The sequence below is a fragment of the Scleropages formosus genome, chromosome 15 (assembly GCF_900964775.1).
Source record: "Scleropages formosus chromosome 15, fSclFor1.1, whole genome shotgun sequence".
Classification (NCBI taxonomy): Eukaryota; Metazoa; Chordata; class Actinopteri; order Osteoglossiformes; family Osteoglossidae; genus Scleropages; species Scleropages formosus.
Window position 1 is genome coordinate 4628495 of NC_041820.1, and position 25372 is coordinate 4653866.

Here is a 25372-nt window from a genome sequence, read left to right on the forward strand (position 1 = left end):
TAATAATAATAATAATAATGTGCCACTGCTCGTGTCAGTGTAGAAAGGCTCACTGGACCCAGACAAGGATAAAGGACTCAGACGTTGTTTTTCTAGCCACAGGAATGTGAGAGAGCAGCACAGAAGTTATTCGCTCAGAATGCAGCTCCAGTTCACACACTTGTTCAAAGCTCTATGGCTACATATTGAAAGGCAATAAAGCGGTGCGTGGATGGTGCCGACGAGATCGTTCGGGATTATTAGGTGAACCGTGTTTGTGTTTTATTATATAGAATACGAGTATTTAGTTATCTGGATTTTAATAATAATTTTCTTTCAAGGATTGCACTGAACTGCATTCCATCAGAAGGTATACAGTATACTTTTAATTTTATTTTGCCACTTTTCCCCTAAAGAATGAACTTCATTCATTTCATCATGTTCCATGGGATCCAGCTGAGCAGTAAAGATATGCGCAAATTCTTTTTTTGATGAGAATCTTCCATTTAAAACATTTTTACTCAGTTATTCGATTAATTATAATTATACTCGATCAGTTAGTCATGTAGCTCTTTCGATTTCTGCTCCCAAAAGCACAAACACTTCATACCTGCTCAGTATCCGGTCTGCAGTAGGTAAAGGCTTTTTCTTTTTTTTTTTTTTTTTTATAACTAGAACAGTTTAGGAGCAACAGGAGGTGGGACTCGACCCTACAACCTTTGGATGTGAGGGCAGCAGCTCCAAATGCTGTGCTATTTGTGGCCTCCACTGTACATATAGGCAATTATTATAAATGTGATTAACATTAAGACACCTTTAGCAAATAATGAACATTTCACACAGTACTTTACCTGCAAATCACTCTGACTGGAAGAATGAGCCGAGCCTGTTGGGAAATTGTGATACTGAGTGAAACATTTATTTCATATATATTAATGCGTTTGAAATATTTCTGTAAGAAACAGTGAGGAGTCTCAGTGCTACACATTTTAGGTGTCACCTGAGTTCTCCTTCTGAAGTACCGCATTAGTCGGTTCACCTGTTTGCGTGTAGCGGTGTCAGTCCTGCAGTAAAATCATCATCACTAATTTTCTTCTCTGCAAAACTAGGGAAAAGCAGCCAGGAATGTTTGCAGGAAGTGACTTCACGGCTCTGAAGCTGCACAGAGCGCCCTGTGCCAATAACAGCGACAATCACCTCCCTGTCCCACGGTAAGCATGGTACTCCTGGTGCAGCAGGCTGTTCTGCAGCCCAGCAGGGGGCTCCACTTAGTAACCTATGGAGACACTTGTGCTTGTTTTCACTGCGATCGTTGTCTGCTCACCCTTGAAAGCACGTCCGGAGAGCTGGGCCCCTCCCCCAGCAGGCTGCTGTCCTACGGTAAATGTGCATCAGACAGGGTCACGCTGCTGCCGCCTTATGCCCTGGACTTGAGAACCTGAGAACAAGTTCCAAGTGCTCGGATTTTGAGCTTTTTATCTAAGAAACCCTCCAGAACTTCGGTTGATCACATCACTGATCTTCTGCCCTCTACTACTTCGTCAGCCCCATGTGAGATGTCCCCATGTGAGATGTCCTTCTCAGCTCTTCCTGTTACACCCCCCACATAAAGGATTAGGGTTTAGGCTCATGGGGTCCGAAAAGGCGGAAAGTGTCTCGCCATCGGAAACGGTCTCATTGACACGTCTTCCTTCGTAGGCATCAGTGTCCAAATTTGGACGGACACATGTGCCTCTCCAATGCAACACAGAACTCAAGAGCCGTCAAACATGAACTTCAACAGACAAGATACACTGATGCAGACAAGTGATTCTCAAAGTGTAATGTAATACCACAGTACAACCAACACACGAGAGAGATACTGCATATAGAATTGCTGGGGAGTGGTTTTTTTTTTAAGGATATAGTGCAAGTTTGCGAAACAGACAGGAGATCAAAAGAGATGCGTTTTGAGACTCTTATTCAACGTTGAGAGGGACTCAGCAGTTCTGAGGGATAGAGGGAGCTTATTCTGCTACATTGGAGTGAGATCTGAGAAGCAGTACAATAATACAAGCATAACAGTATTGAGTTATTTTGCGTGGTGGCACAGCGGGTTTGTCTGGGTCCTGGGTTCAAGTCCCGCTTGGGGCGCCTTGCGACGGACTGGTGCCCTGTTCTGGGTGTGTCCTCTCCCCCTCCAGCCTTGCGTTGCCGGGTTGGGCTCCGGTTTTCTGTGACCCCGCTTGGGACAAGCAGTTTCAGCCTCTGTGTGTGTGTGTGTGTGTGTGTGTGTGTGTGTGTGTGTGTGTGTGTGTGTGTGTGTGTGTGTGTGTGTGTGTGTGTGTAACTGACTGTGATGCAACATTTAACACCCCCGCCCCCACTTCGGACAGTCCGATCACATCTCAACGTTCCTCTACCCTGCACACAAGCAGCTCCTCAAGCAAGCCCCCCCAGTGAGTAAAACCGTAAAAGTGTGGTTTGAAGAATCTGATGAGGTGCTTCAGGACTGCCCTGACTGCACTGACTGGGAGGCGTTTAAGAATGCTTCCATGTGCGAGGACTGTACTGTTGACCTTGATAACTACACCTCAGCTGTAACCAGCTACATCAGCACCTGCGTCGACAACACTGTGCCCACCAAACAGATCCGGACATACCCCAACCAAAAGCCGTGGATAAACCGTGAAGTTCGATCCATGCTGCGTGCCCGCTCTACTGCATTCGCCTCGGGTAATGCCAGGGACTACAAGAAGGCCAGGTATGATCTTCGAAGAGCCATTAGGGCTGCCAAGAGGGAATACAGACCGAGACTGGAGTGTCATTACACTACGGCTGACACCCGGCGCACGTGGCAGGGATTACAGAGCATCACAGACTAAAGGAGCAGAAGCAGGTGTGAGATCACTGACAGATTTGTCAGATCACACCTGACAAATTCAACGAATTCTTTGCCCGTTTCGAGGTTCTCAACAACGAACGCTGGGTATTAAACTGACTGGTGGGAACACACAGAACCCGCCATTCGCGGTCACATCTGCAGTTGTGGCAAAGACTTTTGGGAAAACAAACCCACGAAAATCAGCCGGCCCAGACGACATCCCTGGACGGGTACTCAGAACCTGCTCATCGGTGCTAGCTGATGTCTTTACCGATATATTCAATCTGTCCCTCGCACGAGCCTCAATTCCCGCCTGCTTAAAGAGGAGCACTATCCCACCGCTGCCAAAAAAGTTTCAGGTGCATAGCTTTACTATGCTGCATGTCTTTACATAGAACTACGTGTGGGTGGTGCGAGAAATGAAACGAAGTTGTGCATGCAATCGGCCTCGGCTTGCTCCCTAAGCGCAGCTCGTCGGTCGCGGAAGTACTTTGCGTCGTGTTTCTTGGGCATCTTTGAAATTTTTAATTCGATGATCGGCCTTCGGGCCCCCTTCCTCAGTCTAAATTTAGGTTTTCCTGCCGGCGCGACACGCGTCCGATAGCGCGGCTCTCTCGCTACGAACTGACGTGCGGTTCGAAAGTGGTGACGTGCAGCGCGGCAACTCCACAACGAGCCAAATGTGGGACATTTCCGAAACGTTGCCAGCTCGCTCAGGATCAACCGGCAGCGGCCGTTCATATCTCGTTTGATGCGGTGTCCCTTCCTCTATCCAACGGTATATGCACCATCTCTCTGTGTCTTTTCGTTCGCGAGCAGTAGCGGGGAGAGGGGGTTGCATTTTTACGTGACGGTCAATTCCCAAGTTACCCCCCATACCTAGTGAGAAGAAAGACGTAGTTCTACGTCAAAACAATACAGCATCCTGCTTCAATGACTACCGACCCATTGCACTGACTCCAATAGTGATGAAGTGCTTCGAGAGAATCGTCATGACTTACATCCAGACCATCACTCCGGACACTCTGGACCTGGGTTCTGGACCTTCTAACGGGCAAACTCCAGTCCGTTAGAATTCGGAACCACACATCCAGGTGAAAAACCATAAACACAGGAACTCCGCAGGGCTGCGTGGTGAGCATGCTCTACGCACTCTTCACCCGCGATTGTGTGGCCTCCCAGAATAACACCAGCATCATCAAATTTGCTGATGACACGACAGTCATTGGTCTGATTACGGGAGGCGATGAGTTGGCATACGGGAGGGAAGTGGCTGACCTAGTGAAGTGGTGGTGGCTCAACAGTCTCTCCCTGACTGTCAACAAAACAAAGGAGATGATTGTCGATCCACGGAGGAGGAGGGAGCAGGACCCAACATTGCATATTGCTGAGACGGTGGTGGAGAGGGTGAGCAGCTTCAGATTCCTGGGTGTTCACATTACTGAAGATCTCATCTGGTCTCGCAACACATCACATCTGGTCAAGAAATCACGTCAGCGTCTGCATTTCTTGAGAAGGTTGAGAAAATTTGGCATGCCAAGCCGAATCCTCAGAAGCTTCTATAGGTGTGCAATCGAGAGCGTCCTCACCAGCTCCATCTCAGTGTGGTTTGGAAGTTGCACAGCACAGGATCGTAAGGCTCTACAGCGCGTGGTGAAAGCTGCCCAAACCCTCACCGGAACGGCCTGACCAACACTGGAGAGCCTCTAGCAGGCCAGAGCCATCAAGAGAGCCATCAACATCATCAAGGACAATAGTCACCCCAGCACAGCCTTTTCACACTCTCACCATAAGGCAGACATTATAGGAGTGTTAAAGCCAGAACTTCAAGGCTGATAAACAGTTTTTACCCACAGGCTTTTTTCCTTATGTCTTTATAATTTATGTCATAAGCTGCTGGGAGGATTCACAGAATAAGAATTTCATTGTATGGTGCAACAGACTGTTCACTATACATATGACAAACTCTTGAATTTAAATACAGAACATATATAGTAAATAGACAGCAGCAATTCTTGCCCTGCTTTAGAAGAACAAGGTCGAATAGGGTGTTGTATGGGTCTGAGATGTTCCTAACACGCCGTCTGGCTGGTATGGAACCTTCCGGCATCTTCTAGAGCGGTCCAGCCTCTGCTCTTCCGAAGGGCAGCCTCTGGCCTCAGTAAACCAGAGCTGGCCTGCAAAGTGCACAACATCCAAGATCAGACCGAATGTTTGACACCTGAAAACACGCAGATTTTGTCCCGCACTTCAACGGCGACGAGCCTTTCCGCTAAAAGCGAAGTGGAGGTAAGTAACCAAAGGGAAGTCCCGTTTGCTGATTGGAGGGTTAAGCAGACGACACGTGCAGGTGCTAAGAGAAGCATTTCACTTTTCTTGAGAAGACATAGATGTGAAACGACCGAATTGATGAGAGGTTCTGCTAGGTGGAGGAGCACAGAAGGCAGGACTGAGGCATTACATGGTACATGGGTGTGGTACATGGCTTCTTTTTTCCACGACACTCTTACCCCTCCCTGAAAAAGTCACCAGGGAAGCACCGGAGCGAGATGTTTTTCACATTCCATGTGTCCCGTGGCCTACAAACAAACATGTGCTCCCGTCGGGGCGACTCGCCGGACCGGCAGCGGGGGCCTGGCAGGAACGCCGGGCCTCGGCCTAATTGCAGGAACTGGCCGGCGGCCCAGGATAACGTGAAGAGAAAAACATGTCCATGTGACATTAGTGCGGCCTGTCCACTTGCTCCCCGGGTCCCTCTTCCTGCACCTAGAGGAGTAAATACTGGAGGCTTTTCTCACTAGAGCGGTGTCCTGCCACCTGGGATGCTGGACATGGAGCTCCATCCATCTGGGGGGAGGAAGAGATGAGAGATGAAGCCACATGGAGAGAGAACTGTCCCGCATGGTGATCTGAGGGTCCCACGTGGAGATCGGCATGTTTGTTCAGCCAACTTGCTCGCCCTTAAATCGGTGGCAGAATCACCTACCGGGCCCAGTGCTGAGCGGTCAGGGATGGGTTTAAACATTTAGCACCTAAATAGGAAGTAAACTAGCAACCCGTCAGCTGATCCTGAGCTTCACAATACTCCTAAATCAGAGTAAAGTACCATGATGGTCACAGTGGTACTAGTGAATGTTAGCAGAGAGGACAAGTGAAGCAGGAGCTGTGAGATGCAGGTAAAGATCTTACCATAGTTTGTATACGTGAACATTCATGTTTTGCGCTTAACTGCTTAAGGGCTGCATGGCAGCAGAGCAGGTAGCGCTGATGCCTAACAGTTCCTGGCATATGGGTTTGAAAACGGCTCAGCCTGCATGGGCTACGTATGTTCTCCCACCATGGTTCGTGTGGGTTTCCGCCAGGTGCTCTGGTTTCCTCTCACACTTCAAAGACATGTTTCAGGTGAATTGGAGAATCTAAATCGCCTTGTGCATGCGCACGCGCGACTACCTCGTTCGTGGTGGACTGGCATCCTGTGTACCCCACCTCACACCCTAGGCTTGCAGGATGAACTGTGGAACCCGACACGACAACTGCTGATTCTTGAGATGTACATTTATATTTTGCACTTAAGTGGTGACACGGAAAAAAAAAAACGAGTCCAAGTGAACTTTTCATCTGAGCTCCAGCCACACTTTTTAAGGTCCAAACTGGCATCACCACGTCTTCCAGGAGCAGCAGGACAATGAAACAACTTCTCGTCCACGTCTCCAGAGAGAACAGCTGACCGCGGTGGAGGCGCTTGACACCGGCAGGGAAGAAACCGCCACGGTCGGCTTATCGCCGCATCTCGCATTCCTGCAAGGGATTAGGGGTGAGTGGAAGCAGAGGGGTGGGTCCCTCGGGGGGCCTGGGCTCTGCGGGAGACCCGTCCACCGCGCACGGACCCCACACGGCCTATTAGGGCAATCTCGGCGCCTCGAGAGCTTATTAAGCCCTCTGGAAAAGAACATTTCCCGCTCTGTGTCAGACCCTGCTGGGGAATGCTGGGAATTTATTCTGCAGGCGAGACGACGGAAATAAGGAGGCAAAAGCGAGAAGGGCCAACGGTGACCTCATGGAGCTTGGTGCCTGTTCAGCCGTTCCCAGCCGGCGGCAGATGGCATCAACGGCCCTGTTCCCACAAGGCCCCGCACTTTCTGCTATTGAGGACGCCCTGCTGCCCTTTCTTACGGCTCCGGGTTCTGGTTGGGAGCCTAATAAATGATGACTAATTGCTGAAATATTAAAAATTAGGATGAATAAATTACCCCTGTAATATAACCAGTGCAGTGGCTAGAGCTGGTGCCTTTGGACCCAAGGGTCATAGGTTCAGATCCGACCTCCAGCTGTAGCACCCTTAAGCAAGGTACTCGCCCTAAAAAGGTCCGGTAAAATTACTCAGCCGTATAAATGAATAAATAGCTGTAGGTAGATGAACAATCTGGAAGCAAAGTTTTCCCACAGCATCAGCACTTCTCCCAGATTATTTATCAATTTTTTGGCAGGTGTTTTCAGATCCTTAAAGAATAAAGTGCTTCAGCATTGTTTTCATAAATTACAAAAATACCGATATATTTTATATGAAATTTCAGTGTCAAATGTCATTACATGGCAACATAAGAGTTTGCAGCAGGTGGCGCAGTGGTTACAGTGGTTGGAGCTACTGCTCCACACTCAGAAGGACCCCAGTTTGAATCCTGCTGTAGTAACCCTATTCAAAGTACTTACCCTGAATTGATACACTAAAAATTGCCCGGCTGTATGACTGGGTAAATCAGTGCAACAACATTATAAGTTGCCTTGGAGAAAAACATCAGCCAATGAATTCATTTTAAAAAATTAAAGGAAGAAAACACTTGAACAGACACTTAAAGCCACTCTGTACCACTTGAAAACAATTTTTTTTGGTTCCTCAAAATCGCAGATGTTTCTTTCATCTCAGCAGTATAACAGGAGGTGAGAAATTAGAGGCTGCAGAAAACCAGCGGGCAAAGAATGTGCAACAGAGGGAACCTGTCATCCAAATTAAATGTGCAGGGTGATTAAGAGCGGAGCGGCGCACAGCTGCCCTCTGATCTGTCATGACTCCGATGTCCTCCTACCACCCTGACAGTGTGAACACAGCACCGCCACATTATGGGATGGGGGGTTAAGGGGCTGGTCAGTTTCAGCACAGTTGGAGGAACACACTTGTGGTGGCAGAGTAGGGATGTGGGGGTCCTGAACATGACCGTACCACTCTTTCTAAAAGTAAAACCCGTGGATCATGTTAAGACAGCAGAGAAATGATCTATTCCTCTATCACAATAACACTTGAAGATACTGAAACACTTGCTAGATACTACTGTTTATGTCCAGGTCACTAAATTGAATTGTCCTCCATGTTCCTTCTTCCCCAGGTAGTTCTTACACATCTTTACACTGTGTATCTTTCTGAAGAATGAACAATCCTCAACTAACACCAAAGGAATGACCTGCCTCTGAAGTATGCGATGATAAACTTGCTCTTGGAGACTTTCACGGACTTGCCAAAGATCAGCAACTCTGATCTGCAAAGTAGCCCCACGGCATCGCACTGCCGCCACCGCAACGGACCGTGAGAACCACCCATGCGCTCGACCTCTCCTCTTAAAATTACTGTTTGGACCCAGACACTTCAAATTTTGATTGATTGGTTCAGAAAAGATTCCAATATCCCAAAAATTTACTCATTTATATAACCAGGAAATATTACTGTAGGACTTCCTTGATCCAGGGTACTAAAGCAGAAGGTGGGATTCAAACCAAGGTTTTTTTTTTTTTTTTTTTTTTAAATCTTAAGGTAAGGGTGCTATCCAGTATGGTGCCTCCCGAACCCTCATAATTCAGTGGGGAAAAATGAGAAGATACTGTAAATGCCCTTAATTTCAAACTATGACACCCTAGCTAACAATTAGGACTTCCTGCAGCCAACTCCACACTGAAGGTATTGAGGTCTCTGATGAGGACAAAGGACGACTGCGGAAAATACTCTTCACCTTTTACCCCAACCCCCTCCTGGCCGAAACAATGGCAGCTCTAAGTGATGAGCCCAAACAGCGGCTGTGCAACTTCCACCAACAGGGACACGAACAATGAGCGACACCCAGATGTTTCCTGCCTTTGACGACGTCTCGTAAGTGTGTCCATCTCCGGGCTGAATGGAAGACGATGCCTTCTGCTTCGTAGCACCTGTTTTCCAAAAACAATGGAGAAAGAGCCATGGTGGGGGAAACGCCGCTGAACCACATTTCAGCCCCAGATTGCGCCATCAAAACATTTGGTTTTACACCACATGGTAAATTAAGGAAATTTTACACCAGTTTTACACATGCAGATGTATTTTGCAGGGAACCAAGTGTGGTTCCACACACTTCACCCCACAATGGGGTTTTAAAAACTCCACTAGTCTTCTGACGTATGAATGTTCCGGAACCTCCATAGAAATGGAAACTTGTTTTTCTACTTTTACGTGTTTGTGCCACAGCAGTGTGAAGGGTCACCATTTACGCAAGGCTTACTGTAGTAATTATAAAGGACAGAAGCACAAGAACTTCATTTAAAATGTTATTTTAATTTTGCTGAGAGCTGTACATTGCAGTGCAAACATTTCTTTGGCAGATGCATTTAACACAAAATATCCGATCAGTTCCCGGCGAGAGCGTTACACTTTAATACGAAAGCGCTCTCAGTTCCACAGAACAGTGCATTGTGGACGCGTGTAGGGTCCGGGTGTGAAGAGGGTCAAAGGTCAGATCACGGACGAGTTTTTTTTTTTTTTTTTTTTTTTTTAAAAGGTAAAGGACATGTACAGGGTCTGCGTTGGTCTTCCCTTGGGAAATACAGCGGTCAAAACCCGGTACATCTTTCAACTCGAACGGGAACAACACCAAGGCTCACTCTGTAACCACGGAACAGCACCACGGTACCGGTGGGTAAATGGGAGGAAGGGCCCACCACTCTTAGACAAACACCAGATAGAAAAGATCAATGTACTGGTGGAGATTTGCCCAAAAAAAAGGGCAAAACATGGTAACAATCCTGAATCGCCTGTTCAGCGTACTGCATTTTACCCAAGACAGTGATCCCAAAGTTCCGTTTGCACCCGGTTCGGGTGCTTCAAATCGGAGCGCTGGCGACTCACTCTCAACAGCAGACCGTTCTCGGAGTACCGACGACAGGCCGAGAAAGTGGTTTCAGAAAGATCCTGAAAGTTCACAGACAAACATGTTCTATGGTTTTTTTTTTTTTTTTTTTTTTTTGATGTGACGTGTTCGCAGTCGGTGTCACATGTGCCTCTGTTACGCTCAGTGCTCTCTTCCAAAAAAAAAAAAAAGTGTACAATGAAAGACCAGCGTGTTTTGCAGTGGGCCGTCATATGGCTTTGGTTAGCGAGAGATCTCGGGGCAGAGGAGAGCGGCGTTGGTCTGCACGCGGTCAGGCTGAGCACCGTCACCTACGATAAGTGCCGCCACGGACGTTCGAGAACGGGGGGGGGAGAGAAAGAGAGAGAGCGAGCGCACAAAGGAATCCAGGGTGCCGGAACTCCTGTCGCCACGGCCATTCTCTTCTCCACGACAACGGGGACATCAGAACCACCAGAACATGGTCATCAGGGCCAGGATGACACACTGCTGTCAACAGTGACGAATAATTGCGTTCGACTTATTTCACGTGGAGGTCCTGTTCGGATCACAGCGGGAGGGAGGGCTTCAGAGAAACATGAGGAACAAAGTGGGTGTGGCTTGTCTTTCTGCGAATGTCACGGGCTGCGATGCCATACCCTGCTGGCGGGAAACTGGATAGCGAGCCCATGGCAGCATCAAGGTGCCCTCAGCTGTTTTCCCAGATAACGGACCGATGTGCCTGGACCAGCTCAGGAATGAAGGTTGGGGGGGGGGGAGGGGGTTTTATGTTTGAGCAGCGCGTGCACAGTAAACCGAAAATGCACTCATGAACAGAACACACCGCTGTACTTCGCGGGTCATGGGTGTCAGAGAGGTGCTTGAGCCACTTGCTCAATCTGCGCTTGAATCAAATTTTAAAAAAAGAAAAAATCACAAGCAATGTTTTTTTAACAGTTTGGGAAGAATAAATCAGTAGATGATATTGCATTGCAGAAGTTTTTTTTTTTTCTTTAAAAAAAAAAAAAAAGTCTTCACATTATCTTCATGTGTAAGAGAGTAATACAAATGGGAAGTACATACTCATACTGGGTATAAAGCACCACAACGTTTAGTAAAAGCCCAAGTAACTCTAGTCATTTTGTGTATAAAACGTCTTTAGAGCATTTAATTACAAAGGTTTGTTCGAATGTGATTTATGATTAAAGGCACATAATGAATGCATATATGAAGCTCTGCATATCAAAAAGGCAAATAAAAATAAAACAAATACTTTCAAGGCTGTAATTAGTAGCTAAAACGGTTAATAAAGGGGTGGGGGGTGTGAAGTAGCACCAGTTTTCTGAAGGTCTAACCTGAGATTCTCTGCAGAACGATATGGCCGACGGTGTTCTATCTACTTCCCTTCCGTACTTGATGCAGTGCGATTCCCCCCTCCCTCGATCGAGGGTTTGGGTCTTGCATAGTTAGTGACGGGGAGAGCGGCCCTCGAAAGGCCTCCCCGTTTGCACCAGGCTCCCATGCGCGGGCTGAAGAGAGGGCGTTGGGGTCGAGACCCCCGCCAGAAACAGACTTGTAATAACTGCTGTCTTGTTGCCAGTGGTAAAACAAAGCCTTGGGGGTATGAAAACCAAAATAAAATTTTTTAAAAAAATTAAAATTAAAATAAAACTGTAAAAATGGGCGTGTCTCAAGCGCCCCCTACAGGTCTGTACAGGGATTGCAAGCCCCAGGGTCCCACACGGGGGTGTCGACACTTCTCACACGCCGTACTTGTCACTCCCCGGCCGCTCCAAGCAAACCGGACAGCACTCTCCTTTTCGCTTCACCGGGCTCCGGCACTCCGCCGGGGGGCAGGACTTCACGAAGCAGGTCACCTGAGCGTCCTGCAGGGGGCGCAGGGAAGAACTGTCAGATACGTTTAGAGAAAAGAAAGGCGCGTTTTGCAGACAGATGGAGACGCAGCCGGTTAGTCCGATACCACCGGTCAACCAGCATACTTTACAGCGGCTGAACACAGATTTAGCAGGAGCGCAAGTTTTTCAATGATATTTCGACACTTAATGTAGTGAAAGTTTAAGCAGCAGACGGGAGATGTAGAGAGAAGTAGGTCCGAAAGACGCGTTTCAAAACCCTTCTTTAACATTCGGAGGGACTCAGCACTTCTGAGTGGGAGAGGGAGCTCATTCCACCAACTCTGGAGTAGCAACCGCAAGCAGCGGTACACCAAGCGGAATCGGAAGGCGCACGGATCAGCTGTCGCGTTGCCTGCGGAACACACCGAGGGCGATGCAAGTGACGAACAGGTGGAGGAATGAGCAGGAGCAAAGATGGGTGGGAAAAACAAGGGAGAAGAAACAAAGAACTACAGGGATGTGAGGGGATCTCGGAATGGGATGCGGAGAGCGTTAGATGGGTGGGTGACTGACGCTCAGAGGATCATCTCCGACCCCTCCGCAGATCCCTGGGCCCGCCCTAACAGGACGAGGAGTGTAGCAGTTACATACTTTGCATTCGCACGTGGTGCAGGGGTCCTTCTTCCAGCGCTCGGTGCTGGAGCGCTCCCGGCCCGACTCGTCCCTGCAGTCCGTTCTGCTCAGACGGGCTTCCAGCCTCTTAATCTGCATGGTGGGAGACAGATCGTGGGTGGGAGTTAAAAAGAGAGAGAGTGTGTGTGTGTGTGTGTGTGTGTGTGTGTGTGTGTGTGAGGACCGCGCCTACACCTGGGCTGTTGTGCATTTTACACGAATGCCTACACAGTGCGGTCATAGCCGTACGTGCCGTTTTAAGCCTTCCAGAAAGATCCGTCTCTAATGCGAATCGTGTGAGCGAAGCGACCGCAAACATTTCCTTTAACTATGGACTTATGAGCGTCTCACTGCAGAACAAAGGAGACATTAAATTATGACATAATCCAACCCAACAACTTTGGCTGCTGATGAGTTCATTGAGCCCACACTGCTGTTGACTGTAAAGTTGCGGAATCTTGCAAAGGTCTGAAGTCACATGTTCTATAATCTTATTGCTTTCAGCAGTGTAGCGGTTACAGCTGCTGCCTTTGGACCCAAAGGTCGCAGGTTTGAATCCCACCTCCAGCTGTAGTACCGTAGCGCAAAGTACTTACCCTAAATTGATCAAGTAAAATTACCCAGATGTACAAAGGGGTTAAAAAAAAAAAAAAAAAAAAAAAAAAAATTGTAAATACATTTACATTGTAGGTGACTTTGGAGGAAAGTGTCAAACCAAGTAATAAATGTATGAACGCTACATTCCGCATTTGTTGCGTTACATTGCGTTTGTGTGACGCTGATAATTTACGTTATGGAACAATGAAATTTCACTGCACGTTTATGCTACATTCTGCAATTACCCAATATTATGAAACCGTGGTACATTCTGCATCTGTCACCTTGTGTGATGGTGCCGCTCTCCGCAATTACTTCGTGCCACCGGACGCAATTACGTTACGGCGTGACTGTGTTACAGTTCGCAATTACGATTTGTTGTGCTGCTCTGCGGGGGGGGGGGGCGCGGTGGCGCAGTGGGTTGGACCGGATCCTGCTCTCCGGTGGGTCTGGGGTGCCTTGCGATGGACTGGCGTCCCGTCCTGGGTGTGTCCTCTCCCCCTCCAGCCTTACGCCGTGTTGCTGGGTTAGGCTCCGGTTCCCCGCGACCCCGTATGGGACAAGCGGTTCAGAAAACGTGTGTGTGTGTGTGTGTGTGTGTGCGCTGCTCTGCAATTCTGCCATTTGTATTACTTTATATATTTACTATTTAAATTTATGAATATTTACATGTATTTACTTATCAGATGCTTTCCTCCAAAGCAACTTCCAATGAACTCTATGTAGTGTTATCAGCTCACACACCTTATTCACCAAGGTGATTTACGCTGCTAGATACACTACTTACACCGGGTCACTCATCCATACATCAGTGGAACACACACTCTCTCTCTGTCACACACACTATGGGTGAACCTGAACAGCATGTCTTTGGACTGTAGGAGGAAACCAGAGCACCCGGAGGAAACCCACACGGACATGAGGAGAACATGCAAACTCCACACAGACCGAGTGGGGATCGAACCCACGTCCTCTAACACCACGCAGGAGTCGAACCTGGAACTTTTGGGTCCAGACACCCCCGGCTACATGGCTCTCAGCCTGTTTCTCACCTGCTTCCGTAAACTCGTGATGGTCTTCTGCATGTCCGCAACAAAGTCTTGGAACTCGTTCGGGGAGGGTTCGATGCCTGGCTTCGCCGCGACCGAGACATTGAAAAGAGGTTCCGCGGCGTGACGCTCGGACCTTCATTCATAAGGAAGAAACGGGACAAGGGAGAATGTCAGGTACACCGCTGTTTGGGAAAAAGCCGCCAGGCTTGACTGAATTTAACTCATATGAGACCAGAGTGGTTTTCGCTGCTAAAGATGGAGCTCAGGATCAGGCGGTGATGTTTCCGCGCGTCCGGACGGGACGAACCAACGGCCGGACTCTACCTGTTGTCCCGGCTCTCCTGGGGGCCGGAAGGCTTATGCTCGGCGTAGCTGAACTCGGCAGATCTCCTGCCCCGGAAGTGGAAGGAGAGGGCGTTGAACTGCCCCTTGGTCCGACAGTCTGTGGAGACAGCGAGGAACTCGTTGTAAAGAGAGCGGCGTGGAAAGGGCACTCGTTGCGGTCAAAGCCCGACTCCGGGGTACCGGCGCCTTGCGCCACAGGGTGGCATGGGTTCCTAACCTCTTTACTCTGGTATGAGCGATGAGACAGTGGAAAGGCTGCTGTGGACAAGAGTCCACAATCGATCACACACAGACCCTGCGGATAACCCGCGGCCTGGATGGACGTTCCCGCCAGCCATCGGGTCGCGACCACAAGAACCAATCACAAGGTGGGCTTTTAAGCCACAGAAGTATTTCCCATGAAAACACAGTAAAAAATGCATTTTAAAACCAGCAAAACATTGTCCTCAGACCACAGCAGAAGATGTCACCCTGTGTTTTTATTCTTTAAGAGCATCCATCAATCCAAATGTCCAGCTGCAGACTGCTGCACATTAACTGTCATTAAAAAAGTAAATTCTGAAAGCTTAAAAAAAAAAGTTCCAAAAATATGAACAGACTGTTGTCGGTGAAAACCACAGATGTGGTACGACACGTCGCTGCGCTACAATCCCGGAAAGGAAAAGTCTCACGTTGCTCAGCTCGCAGTCAGGGGGTCCGGGGTCCTTCCGCAGCCGCTCTCTTTGTGACCTCGCGTGAACCCGAGTGCTGGAAGCAACCGGAAGATTCTGCGAAGAATTTGGGCCGAGACAGAGAGGGTGTGTTCCGTGTGGGAGAAACGCTTAATTCAATCCCTCATTCATTCTCCTCTCCAGGGTCACGCGCACATTCGGGTTCGTTCGCCGCTTACAATTTTTTGCTCATTCATGCAGCAGGGTAATTTTTACTCTTCACTTCGGGGTCACTACTTTTGCTCAAGCGTGCTAGGGCAGGGGCAGCGAGTCACACCCAGGACTGCCGAGGATCATAACTGCTACGCCACCTGCTGACCTCAGACAGGGTAGTTCTGCTCGATCCAGACGCACCCCCAACACACACATTTCAAAATAACCCAAAAAAAAAGATCAAAATCCCCGCAACCCTCCGAGTCGCCTGAATTTCAGCTGCGGGGATGAGAGCGACCCACGGAAGAACGATCGCTGCGAGCGCTGCGGCAGGACGCTTGTTATGCCAGAAAAGCTCGGATCGAAAGCCCCGTTCTTCAGGTTCCCGCCCCCACCGCATGCTGAGAACTCAGGGGTTCGTCGATGAAATTGTCGCAGCCCCCCTTCCGCCTCTAACGGGTGGGACGTAAAACAGCGGTGCTCCAGCGCAGCCAAACAACTGTCGTCCAGCCTTCCGCAATCCCCTTAATCGCAACCGGTCTAATCGATGCGTCCAAATATCCGAAGCGTGTCCATAAACACGCGTGTCTCGGAGCGCAGGGGGTGCGTCGGCACACCGGCACCTGCTCAGCACCATCGACGGTGAGGAACGTCAGATAAACGCTGCGGTGCTCAAACGTGTTTTTACCAGGAATGTCAGAATGTGCCCCTTTAATAAGAACAACCCCCCCCCCCCCCAAGATTCTCTTTATGGAACAGTTTATCCTTGACCGTTTTCTGGAAACTGAATTTGTAACCGAGTAAAAGTGACCTGTACTTCCCCATCCAGCCGATCGATGGCAGTGAAGAGAGCTCGAGGAACACAAGAGCGTTGGACCGCTTCGATTCAACTCGCTTACGCGGTGCTCACAGCGGCGTCCGTGACCGTGCGCGATCAACAGCCACACGTAATGTAGCTCAGAGTTAATAAAAATACTCAAGTTATACATGTTTCTTTAAATATTTTATAGCTACATTTACATTTATCGATTTACCCATTTGTACAGTAGGCTCATTTTTACCTTATTAATTCAGGATAAATATCAAGAGTACTATAGCAGGAAGGGGCTTTAAAGCCAGGTCCTTGTAAGGTCTAACCCCTGGAACACCTACTGTGCCCCTCGTTATGTTTACATTTATTAATTTATCTGTCACTTCTTGCCCAAGCGACTAACATTGTTACAATTATTTACCCATTTATTGAGCTGGAACAATTGAAGGTGTCCTGCTCAAGGATACTACAGGTGGAGGTGGGATTCGAACCCAAATTCAGGTCCCAGCTGTGTTTGAGGGGAGCAGTCAGGGTGGTTTCCAGCGTGAAGGTATTTTTTTTTATTCTCGGAAAGCCGCGTACCTTCGCAGCAGTCCTGCCACATGCGCAGGTCGATCTTGGGCACGTCGTCGCAGCTGCCGTAGCCGTGGGGGAAGTCGGCCATGGCGAAGACGTCCGGCTGCACCCTCGTGATGTTGTCCCCGTTATCGCACAGCACTCGCGCCAGGGACGCCTGCTTTATCTGCGTCAGCTGCGCAGGGCTGAACACACCCGGGTTCTCGTACCAAAACCTGAGGGATCAATGGGAGGACAGGAGCTGTTGGAATAGCAATGTCGGATATAGACAGGTATAGATATATATAGAGCACATAGAGCATGACACCGGTAAAAAATGGCAAAACAGACAGACAGGCAACACTGTCGTGCAGTCAAAGAAATTTTTTCTGCAAAACACTAGAACCCAGTTTGAGGTAACGCAACGGTTGCTGACCCTGGGTCGCCAGTCAGGAGCGATGCAAATTCAGCAAATCTGAGTCCTACGGCAAACCAGGAGGACCATACCTGTCCCCATCTCGCACGCGTCTGAACTGGGTCACCAGCAGGCACATGAGCGTGGGTCCCAGCCGGCTGCCGGGCACCAGGTCCTCGGCCATGAGCGCCGGGAACAAGTCGACGTTGAGAGGTGTGCCGTAGAGCCTGGAAGAGCCAGGGGTCACGTAAGGTCATCAAATACGTGACACGGGACAGCAGTTACCACTGACCTTAAAGAGGCAGAGCTGTAACCGTATAGCTGCTGTTATATTCGGAAAATGAGCCGTGACATTGTAACCGAAGAGAGCGAACCCAGGGAGTATAACTACGTATTACTACACACATCGTTAGAAGAGGATAAGAAAAAAAAAAAAACGCTGGTGCAACCGACTCGGGCCTCTTTTTCCCCACAAAGTTCCAACAACGGAACGTCCGGCGGCGCTATACCTCCGCAGCTTATCCCTCACGCTCGGGTTCTTGATCTCGTTCTTGAGGTCCTCAAAGTCCTGGGCCGAGGTGAGGTTGCAGAAGACCCGGTAGTCATTGTAGGGGGGGATGCCGTGATCGCGGCCCCTCTGGACGTTCATGGCGGCCAGGTCGAGCGCCACGGCGTGGGCCATGGAGAAGAGGCGCTCCGTCAGCTCCGTGTTGAGAAGCTGCGTGGGCACACGCATCTTGCCCGCCACGCCGAAGAGGCCGCGCAGCAGCGGGTCGATGCCGCCCTCGTTGACGATGCGGAACGGCGAGAAGAAGGCCTTGTGCAGGGAGATGTGGCCCTGCGGGATGGGCTGGAAGCGATCGTCCAGCCGGTACAGTATGGGGTTGATGAGCGTATGGCCGAAGCGGAAGGCCGCGGTGGCGAAGGCGTTGAAGATGCCCGCGTTGACGTTGGGGTCGTAGCCATGGTACTCGCCCAGCATCTTCATTCCCACGTCGCCCAACACCTTGGGGAGCCAGTGGCTGTAGGTGATGTGCTGCATCTGGGCGCCGACGATCTTGCGCGCCTCGTGGTAGATGGTGTCGCCGTCCCAGTGCGGGTTGAGCCGCAGCAGCTCGGCCGCTATGCGGTTGTGTTCGCGGAACCACACCGTGTGCATGGCGGTCAGGGCCAGCTGCTCGTTGGCACGGTGGTCCCCGGCCAGGAAGCAGGGGATAGGGCTCTCGTTCTCGTCGCGCATGCACTCGGTGGGCGGGCCCGTGGCGAAGGGCAGCAGGGGTTTCCCCGAACGTTGCACGATGCCCTGGCGCAGGAGCCCCCGTTGGCTGGCCAGGTCGCGGATCTCGTCGGCTTCGTGCCGCGAGCTGCCGTACACGTTGGAGGCGTCGACGTACGACGTGAGCTGGTTGATCTGCTCGCGCGGGTACACCGAGTTCATGAGCAGCGAGGTCATGCCGCTGCCGCACACGGGGCTGGAGCGCACGAAGAACATGCAGCGCGCGCCGCTGCGCAGCTGCCGCGGGTCGTTGGGCGGGAACATAATGGGGAAGCAGGGCGGGTCGTTGGTGCAAACCGAGCTGCAGAGCTGCCCGTCGGAGAAGCGCGACTGGCTGAGCGCCACCACCGTCGAGTCCAGGTCGTGGTCCAGGAACTGACCCCACTGCATCAGCATGTGGGCGTAACGGTCGTCGGGGGTGATCGTTTCCGTGCCGATCATAGTCGTCGACACCAGGCGGGGCAGGGGCAGCGGGAAGCCATTCTGCAGCCTCTGGCTGGTGCCGCGGGGCAGGTTGAAGCCGTTGTCGTAGACCGACTTGAGCAGGCGCTCGAAGGCGGTGAGCGAGGCGCCCCACATGGGGTGCTGCAGGTTGTTGCACGTGCCATCGTGACTCCGGTACTTCTGATGGAAGCAGATGTTGGAGCAGTTGTTGAAGCGCCGGTGTGCCGTGCAGCCCGACAGGTTGGCGATCATGTCCAGGAAGCGGGGAGACACCAGGTCGTTGTAGCGGAACGCTGTAGACATACAGTTAAGAGGACACCTCTGTAAGCAAGACAAGGAAAGTGGCAGCGCTCTATACTACCGTGCCATCGTCATCGTCAACAATGGAAAACACACACACACAGAGTCCGAAACCGCTTGTCCCGAGTGGGGCCGCAGCAAACCGGAGCCTAACCCGGCAACACAGGGCGTAAGGCCGGAGGGGGAGGGGACACACCCGGGACGGGACGCCAGTCCATCACAAGGCACCCCAAGCGGGACTCGAACCCCAGACCCACCAGAGAGCAGGACCCGGCCAAACCCTCTGCACCACTGTGCCTCCCAACAATGAAACAGTCAATTATTTCAAAATATAAATAAGACAATAGCGCCAAGCATTATTATTATTACTACTACTACAATTATTATTTTCATATTCCGTTAATTTACCCTTTTTTCAAAGCAAGGAAAGTAGCACTGTTCTATAACTACTGTGCCACAGCCATCTTCACCTGCCATCATTAGGAATTAAATTGTAAAATTAATTTGAAAATTTAAAAAATATACACACACACACACACACACGAAAATACACTCTTTGGAAGTACAAATGGTTGACAAGATGACACCTCTGCAAGCCAAAGAAAAAGAACCATTGTGTTACACTTGTATCACCATCATCGCCATTCATTTCCTTTTTAATAATGAAACTTGGAAAAATGTTTTTCTAAAGGCCAATCTATTGTTTTTTTCCTGTTTATTACTTCACGGTCACAATAACGAAATATGAAAACTGTACAACTTTTTAAAAACGTGAACAGATTTCGCTAAGTAAAAGTGCCATCAGCATAAATAAATAAAACAGAGAAGGATATGATAAAACAAATGGATGGCAGAGCTGCAAATAATTGTACGATCATTATCACGTCTGAGTGCACGTTGCAGGGAGGGTCGTTTTCATCGATCTTTACATGACTGGGGGGGTGGGGGGGGTTCTCCCTGTGATCTGGTCTCCTGCAGGTTCCCACTCGACACATAAGCACAACAAAGGTGCTGTCAGACGTCTGTCTGTGTGACCCGGGGGGTGAAGGAGGGGGGCACGCCGCAGCGCCGCCCTCATCCTGTCATCAGGTTGCCAGACCAGGAGAGAAGCACATCCCCGGGGGGGTTGGGGGAGCACCCCCCGAGTGGCGGTAGCGCAGTCCAAACAGAACGCATTGTTTCACTGACAGGCAGAAATCCCCCGTTTTGTGTCAGGGCCCCGGGGCCCAACACACACACACGGCTGTTGTGATAACCAAGGCAAACAGCGAGCCCCTCATCTGCGGTGCCGTTTCACAGCGCCTCCCTCTGACCACCGAGGGAAGAGACCGTGAACACACTCGCCAGTTACGGCTGGATGCGGAGCTCCGTGACTGACGGCGCCAGTGTGACGCAGAGCGGATGGCAGCTCCCCACGGGCACCGCAACAGCTGCCCGCCTGCATCTTTAACCGCTGATGCAGTTACCGTCTAGCGTGGCCCGAGGGGGGGACAAAACATGACTGCTGGGGCACTGGCTGCTCACCCGTGCCGTTTGTGTCCACCATCAGTCCCTGGTTGACGTGCCGCTGAATGAGGAGAAGGGTCTGTTCGAAGATCTCTCCGGCCCGGGCCTGCTCCACCGTGTAGGGGTCCCGCGGGTAGCGGAAAAGGGCTAGGAGCTCCGCTGGGGTCCGGGGATTCCTGGAGGGGATGACCGCCACATTTTAAACAACCCAGAGGACACTGACCAGACTGGTTGATGGCCTTCTGAGAATATACAGTATCTAAATGCTAGGAACTGCACTGACTCCTCAGTTGGAACCACAACTGTGTTCATAACTCAGTTTGTTCGTAACTCTGAAGTCACTTTTACAACGGCCAGTAAAAGCTTAATTCAGACATTCCTCCTTCGACAAGTGAGGTTCTGTGAAAGTCTTGGATACAGATATATTTTCTAAAAAAAGTTGGAAGACTTCATATTTCAGTATTTCTATTAACAAAGCTTCACCCCAAAGATTTTTTTAAATAACTGAAAATTTAAAAAGAAATTTTAAATGACTATTTAAAAAAAAAAAAAAAAAAAAAAAAAAAAAAACAGTGCAATTCCTAATCAATCCCTGCTGTTGACTGACTCATCTGGTAAAAATGTTGCTCATCATGTCATTGGTCATCGACACTGAGGAACACCGCTGTAAACACTGTGGAAGCGAGGTGAACTAAAGCGGTCCCGCACTCCTATCGGAACACAAGCTCAACCATCCATAACGAAGAGCTGAGACCCGCCGCTGACACAACACAGACTTCCTGTGTGATAAAACCCCCGGCTGAGCCACGCAGACGTTTCATCTGCGTGCCGAACGCAGTATTCTCGCTGCTTCATTTCCTCTCCAGTCTCTTGCGCGGTCACCCGAAGCCCGGCTTCACGGCTCCTCCCGTTTGAACCGCAACCCCAGCAGCTGCGATCGTCCCGAACAGCCGCATTCGCGTGACACGGCTGCACAGCGTAAAGGGTTAATCCGACTCGAAGCCAAAAGTCCGGCAGGGACTCGTGTGATAAAACTTGCCAAGAAAAAGCTTTTAGATAAAATATAATCTAATTTATCTCCCTTGTGAGCAAATATAATCTGAAGACTCGATGCCCTCCCCCGCATGGACGTGTTTTTCATTCCCTTATTAGGGGGTCCTCATTATCCGCACAATGCCACAGCAGTGATTTATTGGGCCATTCTGTTGCTTTTGTAAACGCGCCAAACAGTTTGGGCAAATAATCACTTAGCAGCTGCCCCAGTGTGTGTTTGCCCGGTGGGTGGGGGGTGTTTCCAAACTGCTGCGGAGAGCAAACGGGTTACGAACAAACGTGTCACTGGAGCCCGAGCGGCCAGGCCACTCGCCTTTGAGGACGTCCCTGTAAAGGACGGGAGGACGACAGCGGTGCTGGAAACGGGAGGCCAGATTTAATCCGACATCGGCGCAACGGGGCCATAGCAACCCCCTCGATCACCGTACCTCTTAAATCACAGCTCAGCTTCTGTTTCCGTCAAAAAAAAAACAGAAGGTACATTGATTACTGCCACATATTTGGCAGGAAACTATTTTACTGCGATGGTCTATAGGCCTACAGCACCTGCCAAATACACAACCATCTGTACTGGAAGCAACTTCCACAAATATGATTCCAGAGTCGAAGGAATATTTTTCAAAATAAACACCTGACCTATGTCACAATCTGGCGGGCAGCAGGTGGCGTAGTGGTTGGAACTGCCCTCTTACACTCTGAGGACACGGGTTCGAATCCCACCTCCTGCTGCAGTACTCTGATCAAGATGATTTCCCTGAACTGATACAATTAAAATTACCCAGCTGTATAAATGAGTAAATCAGTGTACAAACAAAAGAGTCACTCGGAGAGCTGCATCAAAGAAGTAAATGTAATTATATTTAATTCCGAAGTTCCGCTCACTGCGATCTGCTGTATTTATTGTCTCCACGCATTTGTACCGCGGTGGTCTGGTAATCGTCTCCGTGTTGCCGTGACCCGGTTCCCTTCTGTTCTCTCGCCAATTATAAAACTAAGAAAAGAACGTCCCTTTCGACCGCAAAGCGTTTCATTGTTTCGTGGGACGTTCCACTCCTCTAACTGGAAGCAAAGAGCCCGAGACCAAACTGGGGAAAAAACGCCCGATCACAGACCGGGAGGCGGCGGCTTACGTTTAACCGCACTTGGCTTTTAGCGGGATTTGCAGAACAAAGAGACGGAGCAGCGGTGAATAATAGAGACGATGGTGATTTTCCCTCATCCGCCCGCACTCCCCCTCTTTGATCTTCTTCCCACACCCGCACCGCTTTCATCTCGTGGCCTGAGGTGTGCTTACCTCATCTCAAGCACCCCCCAGCCCCCCGTTCTGATTACTGGTTGCCATGGAAACCCCAGGTAGCTTCCTTAACTTACTGTGGCAGCTGCTCTGTTGGATAAACAGCGGGAGGCCTGTTGCGGGAGATCACATGGGTGGCTTAGGGGGGCACTGGGGAAACCCAGAGGAGAGCAAGCCTGGCGTTGCATGCTGGGTAGGGCGCCAAGGAAACATTTTCTAAGCGCTCTGCCAAAGTCTCACCCCTTCATGTCATTCCTTGAGGTACAAAACAGATCTCAAGAGAACCCAGCGATCCTCACGGTCATTCAAGCATGTCCCTTGGATGTGCTAAGGGTGCATTTTACTGTCCCGCATAATGCTGGTGGACTCAGCAAATCCACAGTCCAAAGTCCATTTTCTCAATGTTCTGGATAAAGGAGATCTCTACGCTTCGGTGGGATGTCCACATCAGCGGTTAGAGATGCTGCCTTTGGACCCAAAGGATGCAGGTTCGAGACCCACCTCCAGCTGTACTACCCTTGAGCAAGGTACTTACCCTGAGTTACTGAAGTAAAATTACCCAGCTGTATAAATGGGCAAACAACTGTAAGTAGATTAATAAGTCAGCTATAAGAATAAATGTAAATGCTTACATGTACACCAGGAGGTTCTGAGCGCTCTCAAGCCCTTAACTATATCCTTACTCTACGTTGAGCACATCGCCTGTGTTTTCAACATACGACTTCACCAACTTTGGGAGGGTGAGACCTCACAAACCGGCAAACTTTATTTTCTCCACATTCCCCACGGAACCCGAGTGCTGGGACTGGATGCGAAGGCTTCGGCTCAGGTCTCTGCTACAGGGGGTTAAGCGCCATTTTTGTTTCACCCCAGAGGGCCGAACCCGTGCAGCGTCTCCAAGAGCAGGCGGGAGCCCCCCAGCGCGGACGCGCCTCGCTTCCCTGGGCTAGATCACGAAAGCAGAACGAGAGCTGGCGAGAAACGCAAGCAAGGAGGGGGTGGGGTGGAGGCGGAGCGCCTTGCAAATCCAATCATCCAGAAAAGCTTTGGCCTGCTTCTCGTCGAGCGTCTGCGTTCGCCGTTAACATGCGGCAGGTAGAGCGGGAAATGACCTCGCGCTGTCGACGGAAACGGGCCGGGGGCACGAGATAATGCGTCGCAGATGGGGGGCTGTTGGGGGAAATATGTTCTCGGGTCGAGTCGGGTCAGGTCCGTCAGAGGAACGCATGGCAGCCCTGAGTACTGCAGCACCGTCTAGTACACGTAGCACAAGAAGGGGTTGAAAATTTTCGGTTTTACAATTTAAAAAATAAACAGGGCGGGAGGGGTGGGGCCTACCCGTCGAAAAGATGCCTCCTGGTGGAGTCGATGGCGCTGTCCACGTTGCGGATGGCCTCCTGGATTGACGTGGCCACAAACAGGTCACCATCCCGGCTCACCTGAGGGACTTCAGGAGACGTTTGCGTTACGGTCGTGAAGCAAACCCACAAAACCCCCGTTCCGCTGAGGACGCCTACGTGCTGCGTGACTTTGTCCGTTACTTCACAGTCGCCGCCACATCTCTCCCACTTCAGCCTGAGAACAATGAGCCCTGCGAACCGCACTGCGGTCGGACCGACTCCCCCCCCCCCCCCCCCCCGCCACTGCCGCCAACGGTGCGGCTCGAGCCAGCGGGGACGAGCCAAGCGCTAATTTCCCTGAACGAGAGCCCAGGTGACTGGTGTGTGTGTGTGTGTGTGTGTGTGTGCGTGTGTGTGTGTGTCAGGGTGGGAACAGCGGACACAGCGGCTCCTTGTTTCTGAAAGGACCGCGCGGTCCAAGTTCTCACGTCTGCGGCCTGGAACAGTCCGTCTCCGGAGAGCGCCGGCGCGAGCTACAAACCCTGTCCAACAAAAACCCAGTGGGAACGCAGCGCCGCTCCCCTGCCAGCGTGAGCAATTGCACGCGTGACAACACCGGGGGGTGGCGGGGAGCAACCGATTCCTGCCAGGGCTGTGCGGGGCTGTGGGTTTTGCAGGACCGCTTCTACTGCCAAGCCGCGCTGCCGCCAAAGCGCGTCACCCTGAGCGAGACAGCGGAGCAGGGAAGGGGGCGGTCCACGGAAATCCTTGCAACCAAAAGCGGGGGTATTAAGAATCGGGAGACGAAGCGGTCGTCGCGAACCCGGCGGCCTGAGCGCCTCCGCTTACCTTGGACCGTGAGAACCATGCTGGCCGAGGAGTAGCCGATGCTGTTGCGGGCGACGCACTCGTAGCGCCCCGCGTCCGCCAGCCCCACATCCTTCACTTCCAGGAAGCCCTCGGGACTGATGTGGAACTTCCCGCTCTCTGTCACTTGAACGCCATCCTGGAGATGCGGCAGCCAGCG

General features: G+C 50.7%; 1 protein-coding gene across 2 annotated transcripts in view; it reads right to left on the bottom strand.

Moving 5' to 3' along the window:
- Window positions 1-10093: 10093 nt before the first annotated feature.
- Window positions 10094-25372, bottom strand: part of pxdn (peroxidasin) — a 44145-nt gene continuing 28866 nt past the window's right edge. For both annotated transcript variants that reach the window (XM_029258452.1, XM_029258451.1), the window contains 10 exons: window positions 25195-25351; window positions 24344-24452; window positions 20677-20834; window positions 17642-19145; window positions 17225-17359; window positions 16745-16953; window positions 14468-14585; window positions 14144-14276; window positions 12474-12587; window positions 10094-11852 (listed from right to left, as the gene is read on the bottom strand). In XM_029258452.1, the coding sequence (XP_029114285.1) occupies window positions 11727-11852; window positions 12474-12587; window positions 14144-14276; window positions 14468-14585; window positions 16745-16953; window positions 17225-17359; window positions 17642-19145; window positions 20677-20834; window positions 24344-24452; window positions 25195-25351 (2763 nt within the window). In that variant the 3' untranslated portion in view covers window positions 10094-11726. The remainder of the gene's footprint in view (window positions 11853-12473; window positions 12588-14143; window positions 14277-14467; window positions 14586-16744; window positions 16954-17224; window positions 17360-17641; window positions 19146-20676; window positions 20835-24343; window positions 24453-25194; window positions 25352-25372) is intronic.